General features: G+C 37.7%; 1 protein-coding gene across 1 annotated transcript in view; it reads left to right on the top strand.

Annotated features, from left to right (window-relative positions):
* Positions 1 to 585: 585 nt before the first annotated feature.
* Positions 586 to 22037, top strand: part of CD22 (CD22 molecule) — a 29914-nt gene continuing 8462 nt past the window's right edge. Inside the window, exons 1-11 of the mRNA XM_015821630.1 lie at positions 586 to 628; positions 2063 to 2332; positions 3242 to 3346; positions 4726 to 4863; positions 6113 to 6268; positions 7389 to 7652; positions 15358 to 15444; positions 17058 to 17351; positions 18272 to 18541; positions 20502 to 20756; positions 21657 to 21920. Of these exons, the coding sequence (XP_015677116.1) occupies positions 586 to 628; positions 2063 to 2332; positions 3242 to 3346; positions 4726 to 4863; positions 6113 to 6268; positions 7389 to 7652; positions 15358 to 15444; positions 17058 to 17351; positions 18272 to 18541; positions 20502 to 20756; positions 21657 to 21920 (2146 nt within the window). The remainder of the gene's footprint in view (positions 629 to 2062; positions 2333 to 3241; positions 3347 to 4725; positions 4864 to 6112; positions 6269 to 7388; positions 7653 to 15357; positions 15445 to 17057; positions 17352 to 18271; positions 18542 to 20501; positions 20757 to 21656; positions 21921 to 22037) is intronic.

The raw sequence follows: 22037 nt of genomic DNA, 5'->3' as shown, positions 1-22037 counted from the left end.
TTTCCAGCACTTTCAACCTCATTACATTATCCTGTCGCATCTGATTGAGATGGGATAGGACCTCCTGCTTGAGCAGGGGGCTGGACTCGAAGACCCCCAAGGTCCCTTTATTCTATTCTATTCTATTCTATTCTATTCTATTCTATTCTATTCTATTCTATCCTATTCTATTCTATTCTATTCTATTCTATTCTATTCTATTCTATTCTATTCTATTCTACTCTACTCTATTCAATAAACAGGCCATTTGGTATATTGTGTCCTATATACTAGAATTCCTATTTATCAGGCCAGAGTTTTTCTTCCTATTTTTATCCCTGTTTTTTTCTGGATACAGATTTGTTTCCAAGTCCCAAATTGGAAATCTTGAAATGCCAGGAAAGGTGGGCACTGCAAGTGGTTTGTTCTGTGCCTTCCCATTGCCCAGAAGATCCAATAACAATTAATTTCAAAGGTCTAGAGAAGTATAATTGGACTGCAGAAACTATGATGATGAATGATGGAGTACTACAGAAGATGGTCACCATTCAACCAGCTGCGAGACCTAAGAAGAAAGCAATAACCTGCCATTTGAGCAACAAGGACATGTCACAGAAATCATCCATCACTCTGGAGCTAGAAATGAAAAGTGAGTGTGAAGTTGGGAAGAAATGAGCAACCTTGGGTGGGTTTTTCTGACAAGAGTACACAATTCACGTCTCATCTCACCAAGCTTGACTCTTGGTTATGAATATGGCTATAAATTTATTTTTTTTAATAACAGCTGAGATACCATTTGATATGGTCTCTTTCAAGGACATTAAAAAGTTACAGAATGAGTGCATTTTTGGAAATATACAGTATGATCTGAAATATCATCACTGTTTTATTTACTGTACAAAATCTCTCACTCTGATCTGTTGGTGATTTTTTTCAGATTGTCCCAATGATGTCCAGATTTTTGTTGTGAATGAACTGCCCATAAAAGAAGGAGATATTGTCACTTTGAACTGCTCTGTGGGTGATAATATCTCTAGTATTATCTGGTTCAACTGGTGGAAGACTGATCCCCATGTAGCTAATTATAAATACAGCGGTTTAAAGCTGTTGACCTTCCCTGCAAGTTTTGGACCAGTGACATCTTACAAATGTGAAGCATGCAATATTTATGGCTGCACTTCATCTCCACTGCTCACTGTGGATATCTTCTGTGAGTATTGTCAATTAGTTAATAAGCGGAAAGCCCTGAAACATCAATTACTGCTAAATATATAGAATGCTCAGAAGATGAAGAGGCTATAAGAGGGAGATTGTAGGTATCTCTCAATCAATGTGGGTTAAGTGGCACCCGAGCGCAATGGGATTTTCCTCAATCTACTTAGATAGCAGAAACTCACAACATAGCATGGATTAAACAATAAAAGTCTGTTGTTCTCTCTGGAGGGATTCACCTCACACCTGTACTCTCTCTCTCTCTCTGTGTATGCATGCTTTTGAGTCATTGTTGACTTATGGTAACCCTTGCACTTTTCTTGACAAAATTTCAGAAGTGTCTTGCCGTTACCTTCATCCTAGGACTAAGAGAGAGTAACTGGCCCAAGTCACCCAGCTGGCTTTCTACTAAAGACAGAACCCACATTCTTCCGGCTTCTAGTCCAGTGCCTTAATTGCTATGCTAAACTGGCTCTTATTTGTCAGGTATTTCAACCACACTCTTAGTCTTCTTAAAACTTCACAGTCTTATTGCTACCTACAGAGGATTTGCACAGCCCTACATGGAACCATCTTATCTACAGAAACTATCAGTTACAGCCAGTGATATGCTGGTCAATCTTTAACAACCAGTTCTTTCAGCTCCATTGCTACCATTGCACCATGTTGCCAGCCACTACATAGCTGATCACTGTACTAGGTGTCATGGCTCAGCTCTGTTTTCAACTGGCTTGCAAAATTCAGAAAATCTAACAGTTGGTTCTACAAGCCAGTATGAGCCAGGTCCCACCCATCATTGGTTACAACACAAAGGCAAATGTTTTTGCAATTGGTGATGCTAATCTTATGCCTTTGTTTTATCTTGTTGCAGTTGCTCCCAGGAAAGTCAATATTCGGAAAAATCCAGGAGGTCAGATTGAGGAAGGCATGAATGTTGTGTTGCATTGTGAAGTGGGTGAAGCAAATCCCACGAATATCACTTATACGTGGTATAAAGATGGGAAAATGATTTTATTGGATTCTCCCCATGCATACTTGAACCTTATAAGCATTGATCCAGCACAATCTGGCCGCTACTGGTGTGAAGCCAGTAACAGTGTGGGCAAGACACTTTCTCCAACAATCACACTTCACGTTATCTGTGAGTAAAAGCATGAGATAGTATGGCAATGGATTTATTATAATACCTATTTCCTGTTACTAACCACCAGTGATGGATGTTTGGATAGCTTTAGGAACTGGAGGTAAACTTTCCCTTCCTTGGCCACTAACACAGTAATCATAACTTGTTGATTAAAAATTGGAGCTGGTGAATGGATGTAACATTTATCACAAATGAAATGCTTGGATATTCAAATATATACGTGTCGTGATTTGAAAAACCTTTTCAGTTTGTGATTTTCAAGGGCAGTGAAAGCTATGCAAAGGGAAAATACTAACATTGGGCCTGTCAGAAGCAATAAGCATGGAACAACTTTAGATTGTATCCGGTTTGAAAAATATTTATCTTCTAGATTTGGGATATGTTAATTATGCCATGAAGTTGTTTCTTATTCCTAGCAACTATGCAGATATTCCTCATAAGATATTTCACATCTCATGAATTTTGCTAAAATCTCAGGGTTTGTTTTTTTTAATATAAAATTAGGACACTTCACGTTTTCAAAAGTTGCCTGTTCCTATTGTACCTCATTTACACGGAGCACATAAATATTTGTAAATCATGATTTCCCTATTGCAGCTTTCCATTGTAATGAAAATCCAATAAGCATCGTTCCTAATTCTCTGGTTGCCTGGAAAAAGTCCTGCGTGGTGATTCCATGCCATGTCAATCAAATGCTCAGTTCTGCAACAGTCAATGCCACAGCCATAGTGTGGAATTTTAAGCCTTTTGGAAACAGTTTCTGGAGTGATGGGAAAACTATCCTGCTATACAACAGTTCTCAAACCTCTGGAACCATCACAACTGTATCTGATGATGCTTTACCGAGCCGGACATGGTTCATTGGGAATTTAACAAACAGAGATTGCAGCTTGCTGATCACTTCAGTGCGAACACTTGACAGTGGCACGTATGAAGTGAAGGTGACAGTTTCAGTTGACAAATACCCATGGCAATTCAAGCGGTTCCTTACTGCTACGCTGAATGTTACTGGTAAGAAATGTTCAGTATGAATCTCACCTGATAGAAAGCTCTGTTTTCTATGTCTGTGTGTTTCTTCCACAAGAAGCATCTTCTAATTTCTAATTTGTAACTTCTAGTATACAAATTAAGGCAAGATTAAGGCTAGATGATGTGTTCTCACTAAGCTTTTATATACGTATCTTGGCTCCCATTAGGCTTTCTATTTCTCGTTGGCTTTTAAAAAAAATCTCCCTTCTCTTTTATCTATATTTTGGATCATTTTCAAAGCTTCAGGTCACAGGAAGGATAAAGAAACAGATTTCAATTTATCACAGAACCGTAGGTGCATTCACACCAACAGCTTGGTCATTGACAAAGCTCATACTGCAGCATGGAAAAACATGCTTAAAGTAGTTATTTTAGGACTTAGTATATGATGAAAACCCAGGTCATTTTGTTGGTTTATAAGTCAATCTAATGGGCAAACACCGAAAAAGAATTAATTCACTAACCATGTAGCGAATAAAATAATCAGCTGGGCTTGGTAACACATGTCAACAGATTGTTGAATTAATTCATTTTCTGGGTTTGAACAATCTATTTTTATTGATTTTACTGGGCTTATAGGCTGCTCCAGTCATCAACAACTCGGTGTGACATATATCCCAACACCCATAAATTGGTTTAAAAACAATATAATAAAAAGAAAGCAAATCAATGACACTATACAAGCTACATATAACCCCAGGGACAATATTATAACGAACAATTAAAAGAGCTTTCATTATCAGAACAAAGTCATGACATTTCAGCCTTTATTGTACTGTACCACCAGCTAACACAAATGGTTAGCTAAGCTACATAAATAAAACATATAAACAGAACTGTATAAATAGAACTACCAGGTCTTTAAGAGTCCTGGCTTAAGGATGTTGAACAAACCCCATAACTGAAAGGGCTGTTGATTTTTAGGAAGAGGCTCCACAGCCACCTCTCATGAATGGTTTTATTGAGTTCCCTGTATATTGTGAAGGAGTAGACCAGATGACCTCTGTGGTCCTTTTCAGCCCTACAAATTCATGGTTTACATCACAGAATCCAATCTCCTGCTCCATAGAATGTCTCCAACAGCCTCTGTTTCAGTGTGATTGGCTGGGGAATTTGGGCAGTTGAAGTCCACAAGTCTTAAAGTTGCCAAGATTGAGAAACACTGCTCTGTTTGAATAGATACAGGAAAGGAACATCCATCATGCTATTTAGTGATAAGTACCATTATTGAACAGCTTAAGAGGTTTTTCCTAATCTGGAATACTGGAGATAATATAACTCAGGACTTTCGCCTTGGTAATAATAGTTTCATTGCTTGAAGAGGAGTCTTATAACCTTCCCCTATATCTTCTCTTCTTCAGATTCTGATTTCAGCATAGTTTGTGCTCAGTCTAAGAGTGCTGTTGATTTTACTTTCTCCTTTTCAGAGTCACCTCCAGAGCCCACCCTAGAAACTATTCCTGTGAACATGCAGGAGAAGAAAATAACCCGAGTGATATGTTCGATACCTTATCATTGCCCTCGTAAACTAGTAAACTTGACTCTCAATGGTTTAGAAGGAGAACACTTCCCACCTCAAAAAACAACACTTGGAAATGGAGTGATTCAGACTGTGCTGAGTTTTGAACCAACGTGGGAGGACAATGGGAAAATGCTGAGCTGTTTGTTCAAATCAGGAGCACAAGTGTTATCTCAAAGCTCTGTGAAGCTGGACGTGACATGTAAGTGTACAGTGGAGAAGGAAATTGCCCTTTTGAATATAGTGCTATCAGGACAGGAGTTGAGACTAGACACTTAGGAATCCACTCACTCTACTCAGAATGAGTAGAAGTCTTCCAAACATAGCATAGTTAGTTCTACTCAAGTTGAGTAAAATTCTATGGTTTTAATGAACTTAGGAAAGTGGTAAAGTCTCTTTTAAGTTGAGTTGGCTCCAGTTGACTTAATGGACATATTCAAGCCATTTTCTAGGCAGCACTATGAAAATAGTTTGTTACTCCATCTAGCATAGAGGGTTTTTTTGGGGTGTGTGTGTGTGTTTCTCAGTCTAGTGCACAATCCTGATATTTCAATATGATCTCAAATCAAACTTCTAAACGGGCCTCACACAGCTTAATTTTTCAAGATTTGCTAAGATCAGCTAGGCACTACTCTCTGCTAGGACTTCAATGAGTTTACATGAAAGTGAAAGCTATGAAGCTCCGGGAATATATCTTGTGGTACTGACATCTCTGTGCGTGTATTGTATAAAAGAGTCCACGTGTGTGCTATGCTGGATGTTCTGTTGCAATTTAGTTCCTCCAAAAAAGGGGAAATAGCATGGAAAGTGAGATTGTTTAAAGACATAATTTAAATATAGTTGTCTTTTCCCATAATTTCAACATAATTCTCTTTTCCAATACTGTAATCTGATTACTCAGATTTGTGCTTTGCACTGGCCCATTCTTTTGGTAGATGTAGGGCATAGGAGCTACGGTGAAGAAGGCAATATGGATTAAAGGGAGGAATTGGATCAGAGTTTCTCAATCTCAGCAACTGTGAAATAGCTGATCTTCAATTCCAACAAGTAGGCTGGGAAATTCTGGGAGTTAAGATCCACATATTTTAGATATGTGGCTTTAATCGGGTTTTTTTTCAGTTAGTTTACTTTCACCAGGCAATGTATATGGCTCTATACACACACTCTTCTTATAATATTTACTCCTGTCTATTTCCTCCACCAAGAGACATATTGATTTGATTTTCCAGATGCTCCCAAGGAGGTCCAGCTTGCTGTTTTAAATGATCTGCCCATTAAGGAAGGAGATACCATCATGATGAACTGCTCTTTTGGCAGTAGTAAACCCAATGATAATTGGTACAACTGGTTTAAGTCAGATCCCTCTATGATTGAATATAAATATAGTGGGCCAAATTTATTGACCTTCCCTGCAACACTTGGACCTTACAACACTTCTTATGAATGTGAAGTATGCAACAGGATTGGCTGCACTTCATCTCCAGTAGTCACACTGGAGGTCTTCTGTGAGTAATACTAATTCATTTACAGATTTGAAATCTCGAATTACCAAAGGAAGGAAATATAATAATGGTCCCCAGAAGACATGGGGCTTTGTGGGGAGGAGAGCTAAACCACAATGCCTGCTTAGGGTCAGGAAGTGGGATGGGAGGTGGCCTGAAAGTTGGTGTTCTTTATAGCAGTGTTTTCAGGCTTGACAGCTTAAAGAGGCGTGAACTTGAGTTCTGGGAGTTGAAGTCCATAATCTTCAAGTGGCCATGGTTGAGAAACACTGATCTGTGGGGATTCCTTCCTATGGAAATGGCCTCCTATGGAACAGAAGGGAGGACACACATTCCCCCTCAGTCTCATGGATTTTCCAGAGACTCTTTTAAGGGTCACTGATGTAATTTTACTGTATTATAATAATTTCACTTTGTTATGGGAACTATCTGCTTCTTCTCCACACCTGCTGCAGTGTCCTTGGAAAGGTTTCAGGCTCTCATAGTCTTCAGCGGACCTATTTCGTACAATCGGACTTTTCTGCAGTAGAATTAACGTGGGTTATAAGGTGGCATCAAGATTGTCTGGGACACTACACATCCTCTTCATGACCTGTTTTCCTTGTTACCTTCTGGGAGGAGGGGGCTTTGTGGTATCCGTAGCAGAACATCCAGATTCAGCCATAGTTTCATTCCATACAGCATTCATCTTGCGAACTCTCAAGCTTCCTCCTTCCGTTATATATTCAAGATGGACAGCATTTAATATTTATTTGCTACGTATATGTAGGGAGGTGGGTCTATATATATGTTGTTCATAGTATGTTTAGGTGTGTGTCATGTATGTGTTTCACTTTGAGAGCGGGCAACTAAATTTCATTTTTGATGTGTGCCATTGTGCCCACAGTAAAAAAAAAATGACAATAAAGGTTATCTTATCATTTTCCTGTGCTCGGTCCCAGATGAAATTATGGAAGGGGCAGGTCATCTCCACGTGAATCTTTTTCTTTATTCTGTCTTCTAGTTGCTCCCAAGGAGGTTAAAATTCTGCAAAAGCCAGAAGGGCGGATACATGAATTTGCCTCTGTTTATCTGAAATGTGAAGTGGAAATAGCAAAGCCCGTGGATCTGACTTTCAAATGGTATAAAAATGAGGAGCTGCTGGATTTTACAGGCCATGTCCTGACCATCTTAAAAACAAATCCCTTCCATTCAGGCACCTATCACTGTGAAGCTGAAAACAGCGTGGGCAGCTCACGCTCCCCAGCTATTACGCTGCATGTACTTTGTGAGTAATCTTTGCTCATACATCTAATTGCTATGCTTGAGACATCTTCAGTCATTAATCCATTCCAACTCTCTTTAAAACATACTTTTTATATTTTTCTTCTGGAAAAAGTGAACATTTGCAATGAGATTGCATGCATTTCCTCTTAAAATATGCAATTTCATCTTAATTTTCCCCTAAAATATGCATTCTCCTCATAATCTAGATCCTTTTCTGGAGTTGCCCTGAAAAATGCCTCTGGATGTAAGTGTTATTTTAGGATGCCACTGATACTCTGGTCTGTGGGAGTAGCTAGCTACCAAGCTTTAATTTAGCTGATGCCTTTTTCAAGTGCCTCTCTTTAATTCCTGATCTTGTTGTAGTAATTGATAATCTGTTGCTCTTTAAGGTTGTAAAATCTTACTGACATGATCTTATTTGCTCACAGGATAGTACTTACTTCTCTTTTTTTCCATTATACTTGAAGCTTCAAAGAAGAATGGATAAAGACTGACATGGAGGATGAAGGAGCCCCATTGGAAGACTTGGAAGAAGTGAAATAAAGAAGAGAAGAAAAGAAACAGAATTCATACATTTTTTGTGTGAATTTGGATTTATTTCACTTTACTTCCTGTGTTCATTTTAACTGTTACTTGAATATGTTTTTAAAGAAAGAAGACTATAATTTTTTTTTTTTTAATAAAAAAGGGCATTCTTAGAATCAGCATTGGTGTGCTCTTTATGTTGCTAAAAACTAATAACTGCCCTTTTTGGCTCTTATTTGATGCAAAAGGTTTGCATAAAAAATGTACAGTATTCCAGGGTTCCCCAAAATCTTCAGCTCATCAACCCGTACATGAAGTTTCAGTTTCTTGATTCCCAAACATTTACTGAAATAATTTAATAAATACTACTTGAATTGTATTACAAATAACAACAATATGAACAATAATCAATATAACTGAAGGCTGATCTCATTGATGTTGGACCATCCAACCCTGGGTAATGCTGTCTCACTAACAGCCATTTCATCTTCAGGACTAGGAGCTGGTGTGGAACTCTACAGAGATAATAATACTATAACATCTACCTATCCCATGTCCTTGGGAAAGACTTGATAGGTGGATAAAAACACATATCCAGTCTAAACATCTGTGTCAAGAATGAAACTTTGGAAGCTACATGCCTCTTCGTTTCAACTTGCCATTAGAAGGGGAGGGGAGGTGTTGCTTTAGAATGGGTTAGATGGAGGAAACAAAATCTCTACAATTCCGCTGAAGACTATGAGAGCCTGAAACCTTTCCAAGGACATTGCAGCAGGTGTGGAGAAGAAGCCGATAGTTCCCATAACAAAGTGAAATTATTTACATGGACTACATGAGAGAATGGGGGTTTGACCAGAGAAATTATTGTTTAATAGTATGAACTGGTATCTGGGAACCTCAGAGTTAGTTTTGCTTCAACATTACCATGTTATGTATTCAATAAACAGTAAGATTTTCAGAAACAGGATGAGCCTGGAGTTTTACCTGGATCCTCGAGTTGGATGTTGACATTCTGGCTGGCTAGGCGATGAACCATAATAATAAGGGGACTCAAAGGAAGAAAAGAAAAGAACAACAAAAAAGTGCAAGGAAAAGAAAACTAAAGAAATACAGAAATGACTTCCAAACTTTTTTTCATCAGATAATTATAATCTGATTGTCCCTGACATTTCTTCATTTATCAACCGCCTATAGAGTCCCATACATTTACTGATCCCCTCTTGATCCCCAACTATTTATCAAACCTTTTGGATAGCCCATTAGGCCTTGGGAGTTAATAGTGAACATTTTGGGGAACCTGGATCTAGTCATAGCCTTTCCCCAGCCTGGTCATTGTTTGTCACAAGGTCTGGCCATTTGTCACAATCTAGTTAAGCTATTTGAAAATCCAATCCAATCCAACCCAACTCAGAAAACTTGCACCATTAGGCTGCAGTTGCCAAAGAACAATTTTCTGAAGAGACATTAATCATGCAGTTAATTCAAATAATCAAGCATCAGGTCAGAATGTTTGAGCGGCACCTTTTGCAATTTCAGTCCTTCCTGTATTTTCTATCTAAAATAGATATGGGAAGTTGGTAAAATTAAATGGAAGAAAACTATTTGTTCATTGAACAAACCTGCTAAATCTAACAGATTGTTTGCACAACTACATGAAAGAAGAATTGTTTCTGAACATCATTCGTAGGTCAATAATTTATTTTTGTGTTGAAGCAGTTGGGGTTTTTTTGCTACTAACAACTAGCGCAGAAAGTGTTTTTTTTCCAAATTCCTCATTTTTATTGGTAAATGTGAGCTTCTACAGAAAGCTAAACATGGGTGTAAGAGCCCTTAGGATGGTCTTATATTTCTTCTGCTGTGGAATGAGAAATTTGTTGACTGAAGCTGGGGAAGAACTCCTTTTTATTATATAATATATTTATTATAAATAAAACCTCTATAGATCAAGTTGAAGACTGTGTATATCTTCAAAGGTAAACATACTGTGTTCTGCACAAAAGAAATGCATTGAAAACAAGAACCTATAGAAGAACTTTTGTCTATTGATGTGGTAGAAATTGTGCATCTTGGAATTATGATCCGTAGCTCATCCAGAGTCGCCTTACCAGGGAGGTGGGTGGCATAAAAATTGAATAAATAATAATAAATAATAATTACATCAATTACTGGACTATCCGTTTTTTAAAAAAACAAACAGGAGTTCCCCTTTCTTCTATTTTAGGGCTAAATCTGCAATGTTCTTTTCTTTTATTTTCTAATTCCTAATCTAGTACTGTTGGATATTTTAACTTATTTTTGTCCCTTTGAGTCAGAGTTGGCTCATGGACTAGTTCCTGTAGTTTTCTGAGCAAGATTTTTGGGAAGGTTTTTTTTTTTTTTTGCCAGTGTCTTCTTCCTCGGGTTGAGAGAGTGGGGCCAGTCCAAGGTCACCCAACCGGCTTTTGTTCCTACGGTCAGACTAGAACTCATGGACTAGAACTGGCCTGGAGCCCATAATGCCTACAACTATTATAACAAACTGGTGCTTTTTGGGGAAACAGCATCCTGACAATGGACTGTTGAATTTCAATCATGTCATCCAGAGTTTCAGGAATATGGAAATGTCATCGAATCGTAAAACTGAAGGTCATGTGAAGATCATTGAAACTAGCACTCTGCTAGTGGTCGAGCATCTTAGAGAGATGGTCTTCCAGCTTCTCTTTGAAAACCTCTGGCAAAGGGAGAACTCATCATTTCATGTGGCAGCCTATGGGGGCAGCCAGATATCCTTAGCTGGCTCAGTCTCTCTCTTAGGTTTACTCAAAGAAGAATCCTGTCCCCTGATGCCCGGCCCATCTTTTAAATTTCTGGCAACCACTAAACAGGGTGCCTAAGTGCTCTTAAACTGCTTGAGCTACCAAGATATAAACAATGAAGCCAAGCTTGACCTTAGCGGATGCACTCAGATCGTGTGTCACTCAAGGATGGCAAGAAGGAAGTAGCAGTAACAGATGTGCAGAACTTGGTGACACAAGCTGTTTGACCACCACAGAGAAGGGATTGCCGTGGTTTTTTTGTCTTGTGCTGCACTACTGGGAGAATGAGGAGCTGATTCTTCAGAAGCAAGTCCAGAACCTCAATCTTGCAAGATCCGGTATGATTTTCTACAAGGCAAGTCATGATCTGTGGATAGGCTTGCCTGTTTTATTTTCTAACTTCATTTTAGGGGCGTGAAAAAAAAATATCAGCCTGATATACACAAATATCGTCTCGGCTTTTGGTTAATGGGATTGCTAGGAAATAGCTTCGAAAAAGAAACAGCTAAGAAATTGGGAACTAAACTGTAACAGAATCCCTGAGTGAAAAACCATTCTTAGTTCCATAAACGTCATTTTTTAAATAATCCGGTGTTGTAAACTTTAATAATGACCTATTGTATCAGTTAGTGGTTCCTACAACCTGTACTCTGCTCTCTTTCCTTAGGCTTAAACTCACAATGAGGTGTTTCTTATGGCTGCTGTTCCTTCCAGGTAAATTGTTATAAATTTGTGTAGAGCAAGTGTGTGTGTGTGTGTGTGTGTGTGTGTGAGGGGGGGGGGCTCAGTATGTTTTGTCAAGGGAGAGAAGGGAATCTGGGTTACATTAGATTTTAATGGCAGAGAGTTGTCTTGTGAAGCCCTTAGGGATAATTCAAGGTTCAGAACTGAAATCCTTGGAATGCCAAATTGCCTAGTGGATGAGTAGAAATAAAGCTATCACTTCTTACCCTGTGATATAACATTCAGCATATTTACCAGTTGCATTTTCCAGCTCTGTTTTATTACTTCACTAAGATATTCTTTGCAAAAGATTTTGCTTCTATGAGTTCTTTTTTTTAGAACAGAACAGAATAACAGAGTTGGAAGGGAACTTTGAGGTCTTCTAGTCCAACCCCCTGCTCAGGGAGGAAACCCTATAGTATACATTCCAGACAAATGGTTGTCCAATCTCTTCTTAAAAACCTCTAATGTTGGAGTACTCAAAGCTTCTGGAGGCAAGTCATTCCACTGATTAATTGTTCTCACTGTCTGGAAATTTCTCCTTAGTTCTAGGTTGCTTCTCTCCTTGATTAGTTTCCATCCATTGCTTCCTATCCTGCCCTCAGGTGTTTTGGAGAATAGGTTGACCCTCTCTTCTTTGTGGCAGCCCCTTAGATATTTGAACACTGCTACTGTGTGACCCTAGACCAGTGGCTCTCAACCTTTTTAATGCCACGACCCCAACCGGTCGTAAGTCGAGGACTAAACCGGTCGTAAGTCGAGGACTGAACCGGTCGTAAGTCGAGGACTACCCAACCGATCATAAGTCGAGGACTTTCCCTGCCCGGGAGCGCCGCGCATGCGTGGTTCCGCCCCCTGCGCCGGCCGAGGCGTAGCTGGCAAGCGGCAGACATGGAGCAGACCGACCACCAGCTGGCCCAGCTCAAGGGAGGTAAGGCACCCGCCGGAAAAGGGGGGAAAAATGGCGGACAAAAAAAATGGCGGACAAAAAAATGGCGGACAGCCTTGTTTGGCGACCCCCATGAAATGGTCGATTGACCCCAAATGGGGTCCCGACCCACAGGTTGAGAACCACTGCCCTAGACCTTTTAACTTCAGCCTCTTCTATAACTAGGAAAGTTGGTGTAGATTTTAACTTTCTGGACTTAATTCGTTGCTTTGTGGGCAGGGAAAATAAATTCAATTTGTTCCATAGGGCTATTTTGTGATATTTTCATAATTTAATTATAGAATTTTAGGTTGTTGAGATTTTTTTTTCTTTTGCTAGATAAATAAACAGTCATGAAATTCAGGCAGCTTCTGGACCATGGAGAGAAATGTAATAATTTTCAAAATCTTTCTAACATAGTGTAAGCAAAAACAGTCTCTTTGAGAATGTTATTGATATATCATATGCTTTTGCAAGCTTCCCTTGAAAATCTCCCACACTAATGGTTTCAATATGGCATAAGTGTCAACACAACCACAAAATGTGCTTGTTGTCACATTATATGACTAATGTCATGGCACAGTTGGCTCTTCCTTTCTAAGCAGGATGTCGGTGGCAAGTCAACCCTTTAAAAATAGTAAAAGATAAATAATTAGGAACAACCCCTAATCAAACCGAAATTAATAATCTGTAGTCTGGATCTGAAGAAGATAATTGAAGTAAGTCCAAGAGTTTATTCATATTTACAGCTTGGTGTTTTTTTTAAAATATTCTAATTATTACTGAGTTTGATTTAAACATTACAAGTGATAAAAGCTAAATATAATACTAAGGTTTCATACTATTCAAAACAAACTATTGTACATGCTAAAAGGCAATTAGACAGTAAAATTAGAAAAAAGAAACAAATGGAAACTAACAAAAAGAAACAAAAAAAAATACAAAAAAGTCATTCATTGTATGATGAATCAATATAATATGCCTATGACTATTTGGCTAATAATAAAGTCATATTTATACAATTATAAGAATCAATTTTTCAACATCAAACTGAACAGAATATAGAGAATCATGTTGACTGACTTGACTAATAATATAAAGCCAATTGAAAAGCTAATCATTGATAGATTTTGTATAGTCAAACTCTAGAGTCTGGTGCATCCTTGCTGTAAAGCTTATGTACAGGTAATCTCACTTAGTAACCACAATTGAGACTGGCAACTTGGTAATTGACACAGTTGTAAATGTCTCCTTGTTGAAAAATACAATATTCCAATGGTGACCACATGACTGAGGGATACTGCAATGGTTATAAATGTGAGGATTAGTGGAAAAGTAGTAACTTTGAATAGTCATTGCACACAGCAATGGTTAAGTAAGGTCTACCTAGAAAAAAGAGCTGACTCTACCTTTAGGAAGAATGTGATAGCTGCTGTAGGCTGCTGATACTGGAAGCTGGTGATAAGAAGACCTTCAGTTTTTAAAGTAGCCTGATCTCCTGTTGTATAATGGAGGATAGGTTTCCATCAACAGGTCAAGGAAAGTCAGAAGAGTTTGGGTTTTATGCAGGGAATGAGAGGGGAGAGATTTTGATACTTCTTTCAAGCAGCACCATCTTCTGCCCACAGATATTTTACCCATGTAGTAGTCTGTATTGCTATTATCCTTGTCATCTTCTCATCTTTCTCACATTTCATCTTTCCTACTACCTTTTCCTATTGGTATATTATGATTTATCAATTGTTCTTGTATCTTATGATTTATGATTATATCTTATAATTTATGATCTATGATGTATCACTTTGTTGTTTGTATGTACATTGAGAGCTTATGCACTGGAGACAAATTCCTTGTGTGTCCAATCACACTTGGCCAATAGAGAAATCTCTATTCTATTCTATTCTATTCTATTCTATTCTATTCTATTCTATTCTATTCTATTCTATTCTATTCTATTCTATTCTATTTATTTCTTATTTCTTATTTCTTATTTCTTATTCTATTCTATTCTATTCTATTCTATTCTATTCTATTCTATTCTATTCTATTCTTATTTCCTATTTCCTATTTCCTATTCTATTCTATTCTATTCTATTCTATTCTATTCTATTCTATTCTATTCTATTCTATTCTATTCTTTCTTATTTATTCCTTATTCCTTATTCCTTACTCCTTACTCCTTACTCCTTACTCCTTATTCTATTCCATTCTCATTCCATTCCATTCCATTCTATTCTATTCTATTCTATTCTATTCTATTCTATTCTATTCTTCTAAATTGATGAGCTTTGGTGTTGTTGCATTTTTCTTTTTGTAATGCAACTCTCTTTGAGACTATCAATAGTTTCTTGGAAACTATTGGAACTAAGTATGACTTGATCATTGCATTTCTTTATGATAGTGTCACTTTTTATCCACTTCCAAACAGTGAGTAGAATCTGGGATGAGATGGAGGGTTTTCACTGTAGACGTAAGGAAACGCTACTGACGTGTTACTCTCTCAGTGCATTTTGTTTTGAGAGGTAAGGAGATGGACCTCTTAACCAAATATTATTTGATTCTCTTTTCAGGTTCTCTAGGAGGTGTTCCATTATCTTTGACACCCGAAACCTTAAGTGCTTGGGAGGGATCTTGTGTGCTCATTTCATGCAACATCGGAGACGAGTATAAAAGTCGACCTCTCGACCACGTGTCCTTTGCTTGGTATTTTCAGCCTTTCTTTAATGAAACCCTAGACGATTACAGCGGAAAGCTCTTATACAACAGCAACCGGACTACAACTGCAGTCAGTTCTGAGTTTCATAATCGAGTGAAATTCGTGGGTAATTTAGGAAGGAAAAACTGCAGTTTGAAAATTTCCCAGCTCCGCCCAAGCGATACAGGTGTTTATGGGATCAGATTATACTGGAGAGCTGGAATGTTGCCTTTGCAACAGAAATGGTTTGATAAAGTTACTATTACCGTTCATGGTAAGTCCTTCTGAGAAAAAAATGTCTCTTCCCCCTCTTTCTCCATATCTTTCTCCATACGAAAACCTTCCTTTTCAAAACACCACCAGTAAACCTTGGACATGGAACTTCCAATATATACATGATCGTAGGTTGTTAATTAAGGCATAACTTTCAAAGGTTGCAATAAGAAAATAGTGCTTTCCATCTATGGATACTTCACATACTCAGTTCTCCTAATTCAGCAGAAGGATGTGCTCAATAGATCGGTCATATTTTCTCAAGTAGAGATGAAATATTGTCCAGAAACATACCTTTCTCCTTACTGTAACTGCTTGACTGATGCACAATTATAATATTCTGGCTTATTGTCCTTCCATCTTTCCAATCAAGAGGTGCTCAACCTGAGCCTTACTACCACTATGTCCTTCCCCAAAATACTTTGGATGCAGAATCCCAAACCCCTTTAGATATTGCTGCTGAATTATAAATATTTTTTTGTATTTTATTACACTGAAAAAAAAGTCTCTTTGCATTTTTTTCTTTCTCTTACTTTCCCAACTTTTACTTTTTCTGTCTTTTTTATTTTATAATGAAATTCAATTAAAAACATTATAGTGGCATGTTGTTGTTAAAGGCTAAAGGCTAGATATAGTTACCTTATATTTACGTGTTACATAAAATAATGTATTACATAAAGTTACATATTCATAATAGTGCCATAGTGTACAGGTAGTCCTCAACTTACGACCACAATTAAGCTCAAAAATACCCTTTGCTAAGTGAGACAGCTCTGAAGTGAGTTTTGCCCCCTTTTACGATCTCTCTTGTGGCCGCTGTTAAGTGAGTTACGACAGTTGTTAAGTCAGTCACACAGTTGTTAAGTGAAACTGGCTTCCCAGTCGACTTTGCTCGTCAGACACTCGCAAAATATGACACTGCGACCGTCATAAATACAAGTCAGTTGCCAAGTGTCAGAATTTTGATCACATGACCCTGGGGATGCTGCGACAGTCGTAAGTATGAAAAAAGGGTCATGTCACTTTTTTCAGTGCAGTTGTAACTCTGGTCACTAAATGAATGGTTGTTAGGTTGAGGATTTTTATTTATTTATTTATTTTCTTTTTTTAAAAAAAATAATTTTCTATTATTACACTTGATTGGTGCTTAATAAATATCGTGTTGTGTGGGTTAATTCATTTGCTTAATAATACAAGTTACATTCTTAGTCTCTACCCCTTTTTTTCCCCAATGAATTATAATTTTTAGTGTGTTAGCTGGGGAGGGGGTAAATTAAATATATATTAAATGTAAAAGGATTGTTTTGGCTTTTCTTCCTCCACTCCAGAGTTCAATCTGACCAGGTGATAAAATTCTGGTTTAAACATGGTAGATTTCTAAATTAATAAATTTTCTCTTTAAAGAGCAATTCAACTTTGTTCAATATCTGTGTAAAATATTTTCTCTCTTCTGTTATCTGATTGCAGAATCCCCTTCAGAACTGATAGAGACAGTGTCCCCCGAAGGGGAAGAAAACAGTGTGTATAAAGTGGCATGTTCAATACCTTATAGTTGCTTAGATGAGCCCATAACATTATCTATTCAAGGATTAGAAGATCATCATGTGCGGTCCCCAGAAATGACCACTAAACTCCAAACAGTACAGACTGAACTATCTTTCACGGCCACTTGGGAGGACCATGAGAAACAATTGACATGCTTGCTAAAAACCCCTGATGGGAGAGAAATAAAGAAACCATTTGCAAATCTGAAGGTGAAATGTGAGTGTACAATGGGATGAAAACGGATACAGGGGTCAAGTAGAATGCAGGGGTCAAAATAGTCAAGGTGGTGGACACGATGGGTTGATCAACCCTTTGCCCATTTTTAAATGCTTCATGTGTTGACCACACCCTGAGGACATCCATGGAAATGGCGACTTATGGAAAGAACATTTTGTCTAATATGAATTCTGTTTGAAGGATTTGGGCCAACAATTCAATTTGTGTGCTTTGGTACACAGAAGAATCTCCATGTGTAAATGGAAGACCTTTAATAATCATGGCCTTCAAAAATTCCTGTCTCTGTTTTCTAGAATTTCAGGAGAAGGGCTATAGATTCCATACAGTGGCTGTGTATACACATACACGTCACAACCAATTATGTAAAAAACTAGGAATTGAACTCAGAAAATCAGCAAGCTAGTTTGTTTGGTTTTAATCTCAGTTAGTTATAGTTTGGGCAGGAGAGAGACCTGCTCTGTTGATAAAATTTATTCTAAGTCAAACATATTGTGTGAATCCAGAAAAACGGGTTTAATACAATATCTAAGTTAAGTATGTTGTTTATACCAAACTAATGGCTGTTGAGAAGCCTAAATTGCATGGCTTGATAATTTGATGCTTCACATAATAATTTCATTTTTCTGTGGGAGACAATATTCCAAATTAGGCACAAGGCTAAAAATATTCTGCAGATTAAAACGGAAAGAAGATCACGTATTTTTGCTGAGTAAAAAGTATTATTTTTAAAAAATATTTAATGCCCACTCATCCTTGCCTCTGGGAATCTCTATGAAATTGAAATGAGTTGTTTCTATGAGGTAACTATAATTCTAGAAAATTGAATCTTAATTGTGTCAATCAGTTTCTTGATCATTTTTGCTTTGTTTTATTTTAATTCTGAGTCTTGTTTGTTTTAGATGGTCCCAAAGGAGTTAAAGTGAATGCTGATCCTGGAGGCACAGTCCGAGAAGGAGACAAGCTCAGTCTGGAATGTATATTTAACAGCAGTAATCCGCCTGTGTATTCTTATCAGTGGTTTAAGAATGATGTACCTTGGAACGATTGGTCATTTGGCTCCAGATGGGAATTTGATAGTTTAAAAGGAACAGATTCTGGCAGTTACAGTTGTCAAGCTACTAATTTGATTGGAAGTGTCATCTCTGGAATACTGACGATCAACGTCCAGTGTGAGTTTATTAATTGGTGCTACTGAGCATCAATTCTCTCTTAAGGCCTCTTCACTGTCCAGTTCCTCTGAAAACATTTTCACCTGTCAATAAGTCAACCCTTGAATTTTTAATTCAAATACCATGAAAAATATGTTACCTACAGATAAGCTGACTCTAGAAATGTTCGTATGTTTTATTTTCACAAGGGGTTTATCTGTGGACAATCCATGGATTATCCATTTTTCATGGTACTTTGGGTAAAAATGTGAGGGTCAGGTTATCCTCAGATGGGCTTGAATGTAAGTAGATACAGAATATATGGGTACTTTAAAAACGTATTACTGTATGTACTTGTGCATATGCCTATCTGCAGATAAACCAAACACAATTTTTCAGTGCCTTTTGACACCTAAAAGTCTCAGCTTATTTGAAAATATATGTGATATTTTCCTGCATTTTATTCATCCATGATAGAAAAGGAAACATGGATATAGTTGAATATTTGTCCCTTGTAGATTTTAAATTTACATCTCAGAATTTTGGAAAATCCATGATACTATTAGTCTTTCCATAATGATCTTTTGTATAGTAACAATGATTCCCAAGTAAAATTGCATTGTAAAATGCCAAAGTGTTATAAACCTGCTACTTTTTTTCTCTTTTCTTTTTGAAAAGTATCATTTAATTAAACATTAAAAGCATTAGAAGTAAGATTTCTTTACTATTGTACAAAAGAGTAAATATTTTTATTAAAAAATCCTAACAATTCTATATACTGTATAGTGAGAAAAAGAGAGAAAAAAAGTTTATACACAACTTCCTAAAAATAAAAATAAAAAATAAAATCTTTAAAAATGAAATGAAACTCTTTAAACAAAACTGAAAACGCAATCTTCCAAAACAAGAAATAAATCCAAAGAACCCTCCCCCCAATAATTCTATAGATAAATGTAGAAAAGTCAATTTAAAGAAGGAAAGAATGAGATTCCAGAGTTTGAAAGTGTTTAGTGGAATGATATTATTTCTGTAAATTGTAGCATTTTGAACACCTGTCTTTTACAGATTGGGAAGCCCAGAGAGGTCTTAATAAAAATGGGGATCTATTTAATGGTCAGGGTTCAAACTTTTAAAGGATAAAATCAGCATCTTGAATAAAGTCCAGAACAATACAGGTAGTCCTTGACTTACAAACAATTTTTATGGCCATTTACAGCATCCTGCAGTCATGTGACTACAATTTACAATGTTATAAGAGCCGTGGTGGCGCAGTGATTAGAATGCAGAATTGCAAGCAAACTCTGCCCCCTGCCAGCAGTTCGATTCTCACCAGCTCAAGGTTGACTCAGCCTTCCATCCTTCCGAGATCAGTAAAATGAGGACCCAGATTATCAAGGGGCAATATGGTGACTCTGTAAACCACTTAGAGAGGGCTGTAAAGCACTGAGAAGTGGTATATAAGTCTGCTATTGCTATAGTTATTTTTCTGGAAACCAACTTTCCTTGTTTCTGGCAAAAAATGCTGCTAGCAAACAATGGTTTTGCTTAACAGTCATGATGTTTGCTTAATGACCACCTCAAAAGAGATCATAAAATTAGGGGGGAGGGTGTTTCTGTGTGTGTATTATGTGATGACACAACAAAAATTGCAGGCTCAATTACAATACTCGGCTGAGCCCAAACCAAATGGCTGGGTTCAGAGCCACATTACATCTTTGAGCACCACACCAGAGGGCTGAAAACTAAAAAAATAAAATAAAAATGGGTGTGACTAGATTAATGAAGCGGGCTGGCCTTTTGACTGAATTTAAATTTAAATATTAAAGTGGATATATTCATGTGCTCAAAACTGTTCTCCTTTTTGTTATCGTCTTCTTGTCCACATCAAATTAATTTATTCCCTTGCCCCTTCAGGAGAAAGAAATTGCCAAATATTTGACTTACAAAAAACCTGAGATCAATTTTGTTTTCAATCCCCCAGATCCACCCAAAGTCAACATTATAATGACACACTCATCCATCCAAGAAAGGGACCATGTGACTTTGACCTGTTCAGCCACTGGCAATCCTTCCATCAGTGGTTATGAATGGTACAAAAGCAGCAAACCTGGTATTATCACAGCTAAAAAGGATCTGGAATTTGAGGGAATTCAACCCAGTCATTCTGGTACCTATCATTGTGTGGCCCGCAATGAGATTGGCCAGTCAAATGCATCTGTCACACTGAATGTTCGTTGTAAGTATATATAAACCTGTTTAATGGCTGCATTTTGCTTATGGATCAGCAGGAGATCGTTTCCATTGTCTGCTCCCCAATCTGTAACAGCTTAAAGCAACCCTTTCTTTTTTTAGGGTGTTGTTGTTGGGGATGTTGAGAAAAAGACACAGTTATTTTAAACCACAAAGCTGCTACATTCACACACTTGTGTGTTCTGTGTGCTCCAAAGAACCACTTGGAGAGTAAGTGCTGCACAGCCCTTGTTGTATATCTCTTCTCCTCCAGTAAGGCACTTCAGAGCAGCAGAATTCCATATAATGTCCTTTAGAGGCCATTATATGGAAGGGTAAAATACAGATTTCCAGTTGTTGCAGTTGCATTGGTGGACAATTTTTCATTCTAAAATTATCAGAGTTATGGAACTCTTTAATACTAATATCCTGAACATGAAACTCACAGCTTTTGTTCCCTCAAATGATAAAATTTGTCTTCCCTCCCTACGACAACAGCAACAACAAAAAAACACAGTTTGAAGTAGCTCTAATTATGAACTGGCCAGTCTATAAAATCTATGTCTGGAGCTGCTGTTTATATGTACTTTTTAATTGGGATCAATGGGGCACAACTGGGATTGACATTTTCACACAATTCGCAGCGCTTCAATATTTTGTGGACTGTAGCCCATTGCACACTGTGCCATCTCAACAAAGAAGTAAATCAGGATTGCTGTACTTCTGCTACCAACCTGCCTCGGGTGCAGTGCTTCTGCTAATTAAAAGTGGGGTACAACTTTGCAGAGACACTTCAGAGGAGTCTGAATCATCTCTGCAAGTCATCACCACAAAGAACCTCTTTCAAAAGCCAGTGAATTCTAGAGTTTATGTACTGCATCAGAAACCTATCGATTTTGTTTTGCAGATCGCCCCAAGGATGTCCAACTTTTTCATTTAAATCATTTGCCCATAAAGGAAGGAGACAAAGTCATTTTGAAGTGCTCTGTGGGCAGTAGTTACCCCAGCAACAACTGGTACAAATTTTTTGAGTCAGGTGTTGACGCACCTAGAAGCTGGGACTCAACACGGACGTTCTTCGCAAAACCGGCACCACTCACTTCTTACAGATGCGAAGCATGTAATAGTATTGGCTGCACTTCCTCTCCATCCATCACTTTGGATATCCTCTGTAAGTAAGAATAATTATATGATGAGCTGGAAACCTTTAAGCAGCTAAACTGTTCCCAGGGAGATCCACACGAGCATTGGCCATTCAAGTCTTGGATACAGCAAGTTTAAGAAATTG

This window comes from Protobothrops mucrosquamatus, unplaced genomic scaffold (assembly GCF_001527695.2).
Source record: "Protobothrops mucrosquamatus isolate PMUCROS unplaced genomic scaffold, P.Mucros_1.0 scaffold_167, whole genome shotgun sequence".
Classification (NCBI taxonomy): domain Eukaryota; kingdom Metazoa; phylum Chordata; class Lepidosauria; order Squamata; family Viperidae; genus Protobothrops; species Protobothrops mucrosquamatus.
The sequence above is the reverse complement of the archived record's forward strand: the minus strand, read 5'-3'. Positions and strand labels throughout refer to the sequence as shown.